The 6951-nt window shown below is 47.9% G+C and overlaps 1 protein-coding gene across 5 annotated transcripts in view; it reads right to left on the reverse strand.

Annotated features, from left to right (window-relative positions):
* The window catches only part of PAN3 (poly(A) specific ribonuclease subunit PAN3), a 79781-nt gene extending 73329 nt beyond the window's left edge, over positions 1-6452 (reverse strand). For all 5 annotated transcript variants that reach the window (XR_007903031.1, XM_051779020.1, XM_051779019.1 and 2 more), the window contains exon 1: positions 5779-6452. Coding sequence is in view for 4 of the 5 variants with exons in the window: in XM_051779020.1 (XP_051634980.1) it covers positions 5779-6211 (433 nt within the window). In the remaining variant the exon portion in view is untranslated. The remainder of the gene's footprint in view (positions 1-5778) is intronic.
* Between the last annotated feature and the right edge of the window lie 499 nt (positions 6453-6951).

The following is a 6951-nucleotide window of genomic DNA, read 5'->3' on the forward strand; positions in this document are numbered from 1 at the left end:
TTGAAAAACAAGCATCAAATTATTAAGATACAGCATATAGAGTTTGCTCACATAATGTAACTATCCACACACGCTCCTTTTCATGTTTGCCTTTGAAGCAGGAAGACAATTACAGAAGTAATAGTGCTTGCTTTACATTCTTCAATACCCAACACAGGGTGAGTTCTACCAGAAACAAGTAGTTACCAGTACTCCTCGGGCATCTGTAATTCTTGTGAAATATTTGGACTTTGAATGATTTCCCATACAATATAAAAACCCCACAAAGTGAATAAACAGATAAAATCAGCCTCAAAGCTGATTAATAGTGTGGGGTTTTAAGTTTCATATGATAAAACTGTCCCTCAAAATTACATATAACTTGGTAGACTGAGACATTTTTCTTTCTTTCCTTTCTTTTTTCTTAGCTCCCCTCAAAAATTTTCCTCCTACAGGCCACAGGCCAATCGCTTGAGAGTTGGACTCCATGATCCTTATGGGTCCCTTCCAACTCATAACATTCTGTGATTCTGTGATTTCCACATGAAACATGTAAAAGCAACAAGAAAATCCATGTCTGATTTCCTGATTTCTGGAGCTGACATAAGAGACAAAAAATGATTAAGTGAAATCAGTAATTTTCATTTTCTCTCATGCATCTCTAACTGGTTATTGTTTTTACTCTTCAATTCTCAATTGTCTCTGTCTCCAAATGTCTCTTCAATGTTCAGAATTGTCTCCCCCTTTCTTAAAAATATTCAGAGCAAAACAAGATGAAAATTGTATGATCTGTCTACTCCTGGAAAAAGTATAATGAAAATTAAAGAGGAAAACACCTCTCAAAAACAAACAAACAAGCAACTGAGGTACACAACTAATACAGCATCATCTGCAAAAAGTATAAATGTGTGAAAGTAGAATTCTCAATCATACACCTTTACTATAACACCTATTTTCTGCATAGAAGTGAAGAAGAAACAAACCCAGGGAAAAGTGACCAGTATGTGACATACTGTAACTATTTAAAAGTTTGAAATAACTGTTTCTAAATATTTCAACCTGTAAATACTGAAATGCTACCAAAGATAAGAAAAATCCATATTTAGAATAAGCCTGACCATTGTTTCACTGCATTAAGAAGTGTAATGTAACAGATTACCTTTAGTACCTGTTTTCCTGAATGGCTGTCTTCCCATTTTTTCTATATCCGTTGCTTCATTTTGTTTAAAAAGGAATGTACTGTGTAAAAACTCAAACACCTCTTAAAAAGCAAAAAATATACAAATGGCTAGGTCTTTCCACACCAATCCTAGCATATTTATGGATTTCACAAAACCTCAGCTGTAATGCTCACTAAGCTAACCACTAATCAATCGCATAGACTGGCTACAGCAGAGGCCACTACTGCTCTGACCAGACATACCATGTGAGTGATGAGCTACAAAAACAGACAGAATACTTTTATTAGGCCACCCAAACACACCCCAAGTCTTGAAGTCTCTTTCCACCTTCTCACAAGCTGGCAGTAAAGTCTATTCAGAGACAGGTTTTCTCAGTAGCCACAGAAAAACGCTACCTTGCAGAAACACAGGCCTGTATTTCAACTACAGGGCTCCTAGCAGGGCTTTGCAAAAGGCTTTCTAGTAGACAGCCAGATGAAAACATCTAACAACAAGAGGGTGGGCAAGCCCCAGGCACAGGAAACTTGGGCAACAGCAGCAGCGCCTTCACCATGGCCAGCTCCTTGGCCAGCGGCACTAACCCACCCAACAGTGCTGCTGCTGCCGGCCCTGAGCGTAGCTGGCACTCCTCAGCTCAGCACCTCGGGGTTTTAGACACATTTATAGGAATCAGAGGCCAGACAAAAGGGTGAGCACTCTGCGTTATGTACTCTACAGCAAAAAGCAGAGGGGAAGTTAGCAAATGTTCAGAGTCACACTTTAGCTTGTATCTATCAATATCTACTATAAGGTCTACACACAAAGGAATATTACACCTGTTCAACTAGTTGAAAGCTAACAAATACAATTGAGATGTCCACGCAACTTTAACTTGTCTGACTTAGGTATATATACATGACACATTTTAATACTACAACCACATTTCCCTCCAGACCCTCCATCCCAGCAGCACTGAGAAGGGACAGTGCCCTAGGAACAAGCCAGACACGTGCATCAAAGCAGGTTGCTGGTCTGCTGCTCACAGAAGTTAGAAAGTGCTAGAGAGAACACAAAGCAGATACAAGAAGAGAAATTTTTCAGGCTGCCATGCCCTCTCCCCATCCTTCCCTAGGCTAATCCTTAAAATCCTATTAATCCATCATATCTTTTCCCTTAAATATCAAGTACCAGTCATTCCCCCATTTCCCTCCTTCTACAGCCTAGTACAGATTTGGTCCTGCTGCCACTGCTGCTCACTGGGTTGACATGAGGGACACGCTTTTCTATTAGAAAAGCACCATGTGTAGATTTTAGCAGCTAGCAAATCTGGAGAAAATGTTTTGTTGGGTTTTTTTTCTTTTTCTTTCCTCCTTAGTTTGTCACAGAGATTCTACTGAAAAGGATCTTTTTTAATCAAATTTTAGACAGGCAATAGTAACTATGTTTCCTGTTTTGTAGGCAGTCCTTGCATACGGAAGGTGAACCATGCAGAAGGCTTGAGCATTCACAACTCATGGGGAAGGAGAAGGAATGATGCTTTGAACACATGTGCTCCGAATGTCAAACAGTCTGGGGACAGTGGGCAGAGCTCATCAGCATGGTCAGTCCTGCTCCCCAAGAACATAAAAAGCCACACCATCAGGCCAAAGCCACATTTAGCCCACTACCTCATCTCTGACGCTGAACAGCAGTGGATATGTGGACAAAAGCATACGCATGAGGCAAGGATAAAGCAGGATTTCCCAGCAGGCTCTCAGCCATATGTAGAGGAAGAGGAGTCTGAATCAGAGATGCATCAAATAATCTCAAGCAGAGTTTTCTTCTAACGCTATCTGACCACTTCTGGAATCCTGTCAGTTGTTAGCATTCAGAACATCTACGGCACAGAACAGCTTAACCACACATTGCCTGAGAAACTTCTCCTGGTTAGCTCTGAGGATGTCACCTGCTCATTCCACTTCATACTCTCATGTCGAAATACTTCTGCACTGAAATATTTCTTGTATTTTCACTGTTTACCATTTTCTTGTCACTCAATATTCCTACCCCACATGTTGTAAAAATACGTTGGTATTTGAGGGGCCTTTGTGATTACCACAGAAAAACCTATAAGTAAATTAATAATCCTGTACTCAAAGCAGGATTAGAGTAACACGCATGTTAGAATGAGGCACTGACCCACTTTTAACAATAAATAGGACTACCCAGTTAATTAGTCAATGAGTATTATCTGCTCTATGCACTGAATGAGGCTGGGGTCCAGTGAGGAAAGAGGAAGAGAAGGTGACATCCACAGCTATGTTAAGACCACCAAATACTTTTGAATTAGGGAAGACAGTCGGTGAGACTGTACAGGCAGGTGATTTTTGGCAATTCCCAATTTCATGTTCTTATCTCAGAACTTTATTACTTAATACAACTTTATCTATTACTTCCTACATTCATAGAAATAAAACTTTCATTCCATCCACTTGAAAATCATACTGTTAACACCACAGGTCATCAACAAGGTAAGGAACTTAGATATTACCTTGTCAGCACCCATGTATATCAACTCCAGATTTTGAAAAACCATTTTCCTTATTTGTTTCACAAATGCATAGCAAAGCAAGGAAGCTTAGAAGTGAAACTAGGCCCATTCCCTGGCTCTTCAACTTAAATTTCCCTGTCCTTCTTTTCCTTACTTCTTTTACCTAACTAGTCTCCTTCCTTTAAGATCTTCTACCAGTCGAAGCTTTTGCCTCCTACAATTTGCAAATCTACAACAAGTGAGGTGGCCTTCCCAGCAGACAATCACTGAAAACACCATAGTGGGTTTCTCCATTCTTGGTGCCCTCACTCCTCACAATGGGTACAACTGCAGGGAGCTCTATATAGTTTTAAACCTCTGACACATTCAAGAGAAGCAAGTGTTTCAAATAATTTAACTGCTCAGCAGTACCAACCTCCAAGTATACACAAATTCTGAAGGGTTTTTTCTTAGATTTAGGGCTTGAGCAAATTTTTTTAACTGATTTTTACAAGAACAGCCTTCATATAGCAGCTTTTACCCACAAGCCAAACTATGCATCCTCTCCCCAAGTCTGAAGCCCCTAGTCACTTTCTTTCACACAGGGAAAAAGTGTGTTTCACACCTAACTTTGTCCAAAATAAAAATGAACAAAGATTGCCTTATTGCTACTGAATCTCTCCAAGATATTTCTACCTATAAAAAAAAAATGAATGGCAAGAGGGACATCAGCTTGCACAACCGAAGTATGCCAAAAATCCGGAAGGCTTTTAATAGAAAGTCTTAAGCACTTGTATATTACAGGCTCCTCCTGAAAGGGTACACATGACAGTGTTGTGTTAATGTACAATACTGAGAAGCTACCAACTACAGAGAGAATACTCAGTGGCACAAGCTCACCACACCTGGCAAAACAGCAGCTGCAGGATCCCAAAAGACTTATCAGGCACTAAAAACCTACATACAGCTGTTCAGCATGGTAGCATCTTAATTTCAGAAAAAATATGGTTGTAACCATTTAATAGACAAGACATTTAATGTAAATAAATGCCAGGTTTATGACACAAATCAATAATGCAGCCAAGCTTAATATACTCACGTAAAGAGGCATGACTGTTCTGAAGAACATCTTTTGCTTGCCTGCCAAAGTGCTGCTTTACCTACAAAATGACTGGTTATTAAAATCACTGTACTGCAAACACCATCTAACTATTGGACTGCACATCACGAAGATGCACAAGCAACCAGTAACAGCAGAGCCACTATGAATAATATACTGGCATTCTGAATTCTCACCATTTGAAAAGGGGTTGTATATGAGGGCTGAAAAAAAAAAAACTCGGGAAAAAAAATTTAAACCATTTCTGTTCACACTAGTAAATAATGTAGATATCTATCACAGAATCGCTAGGGTTAGAAAGGACCTCTGGAGATCATCTAGTCCGACCCCCCTGCCAAGGCAGAGCCACCTAGAGCTGGTGACACAGAAACACGTCCAAGTGGGGTTTGAATGTCTCTAGAGAGGGAGACTCCACAACCTCCCTAAGCAGCCTGTTCCAGTGCTCTGCCGCTCTCAGCGTAAACAGGTTCTTCCTCATGTTGGGGTGAATCGTTATTTAGAGTACTTTTTTTACAATTTTAACGTTATATTTCAGCTGGAACATTTAAAACATCCAAGAGCCAAAACTCAACATATGTTGTTTGGAAGCGCCCATCGGAGGGTACCACTCCGGAAAGCACTGCCTCTTTTCTCCCAGCCTGACTTTGAGCAGAGACGTTCTGTGAACCTGCACCAAGCCTAGCGCTGGAGTGACCGACGCACAGCTGCCAGGGTGCCTCTCAAAGCCAGACAGGAGGAGCCCCTTCCCACACACACCTGCCCGTTCCTTCCCATCAGTGCCGACCGGGTCCCCTCCGGGCGGCCGTCACAGCCCCGTCCGCCCGCCCGTCCGCCTGGGAGCCCCCGCCGGCCCGGGGCCCCCCGCCTTCACCATGGCTGTTGTTATTTGTTTCCGGCAGCACCGCGGCGTTCCGGGGGATGAGGAACAACACGCCGCCCACCCTCCCACCGCCCCCATCCCAGCAGCGCCCCCGCCCCACCCCACCCCTGGGCCGCCCCGCTGCACTCACTCGACAGCCGCGGGCCATCCAGCCCCCCGCCGCCGCCGCCTCCGCCGCCTCCTGCCCCCAGCTCGGCTTTCTTAGGCCCCACCACCGCCGCCGACGGGCCCGAGCTGGCCCCGTGGGGCGGGTATCCCGGCCCAGCGGCGGCGGCGGCGGGCGGGGGGATGCCGAGCGGGAGCCCGCCGAGGGGGGGGGCGGCGGGCCCCGGGCCGGCGGGGGCGGCGCCCGGCTCCTCATGCAGGAACTGGCACTCCTCGCCGTAGAAGCAGGTCTTGTCCTTGGCGTAGTAGCGGCAGAACTTCAGCTTCACGGCCCCTCCGCCGCCGCCTGCGGCCCCCGCCCCGCCGGCCGCCGGCCCCGCCACGCCGACCCCCGCCCCCGGCGGCGGCGGCCCCACCACCGGCGACGGCGACGAGCAGGGCAGGCCGCTGCTGTTCATGGCAACCGCCCCGCCGCCGGGGTCGGCACCATGGGGAAGGGGGCGGGCAGGGGGAAGGGGCGCGGGGACCGCCGTCACCCCGGGTCCGGCTCCGGAAGGGGGAGGAGGAGGGGGCGACTCCGCGCCTCTTAAAGGGGCCGCGCGGCCCGGGGCGGCGGCGCCTCCTCCTCCTCAGCGGTCCCGGCGCTCCGGGTTGTTTATGCCATTTTCCTCTTCCTGAGCGGCCGCGCCTGCGCCGGCGCGGGGCATCCTGGGTAGTGCCGGCGGCCGGGGCCGGGGAGGCGGAGGGGGAGCCGGTGCGGGCGGGAGGGAGGGAGGAGGGATGGATGGATGGATGGATGGATGGATGGATGGAGAGCGGGAGGCTAAGGGCGGCCGGGTGCGGTGTCCGGCGGGGCGCAGGGAGCCGGGGCCGGCTGAGGGGCGTTAACCGCTCGGCGCGGCGCCCGCCGGGGTCACCGCCCGCACCGGCGGGGGAAGGCGGCGGGTGAGCCCCGGAACACGGCCGGACCCTTGCCCCGGGCCCGATCGGCGCTCCAGCTCTCTGCCAGGCTGGCCATCGACCCTTCTCCCCCTCGCGGGGTCGAGGTCGAAATACCGGCGCTCCGAGCAGGACCTGAAATGGTTCCACCTCTCCCAAAGTGTTGTACCTCTTTCCTGCCGAAAAACACGCGCTGGCTGTGTCCTTCCTGCTGGCATAGGGGGAACGCACCCCGAGGGATTCTCTCTCTCCGGGAGAC

Source organism: Manacus candei, unplaced genomic scaffold, assembly GCF_025592945.1.
Source record: "Manacus candei isolate 608988 ecotype Guabito, Panama unplaced genomic scaffold, ASM2559294v1 h1tg000014l, whole genome shotgun sequence".
In the NCBI taxonomy this organism is placed as follows: domain Eukaryota; kingdom Metazoa; phylum Chordata; class Aves; order Passeriformes; family Pipridae; genus Manacus; species Manacus candei.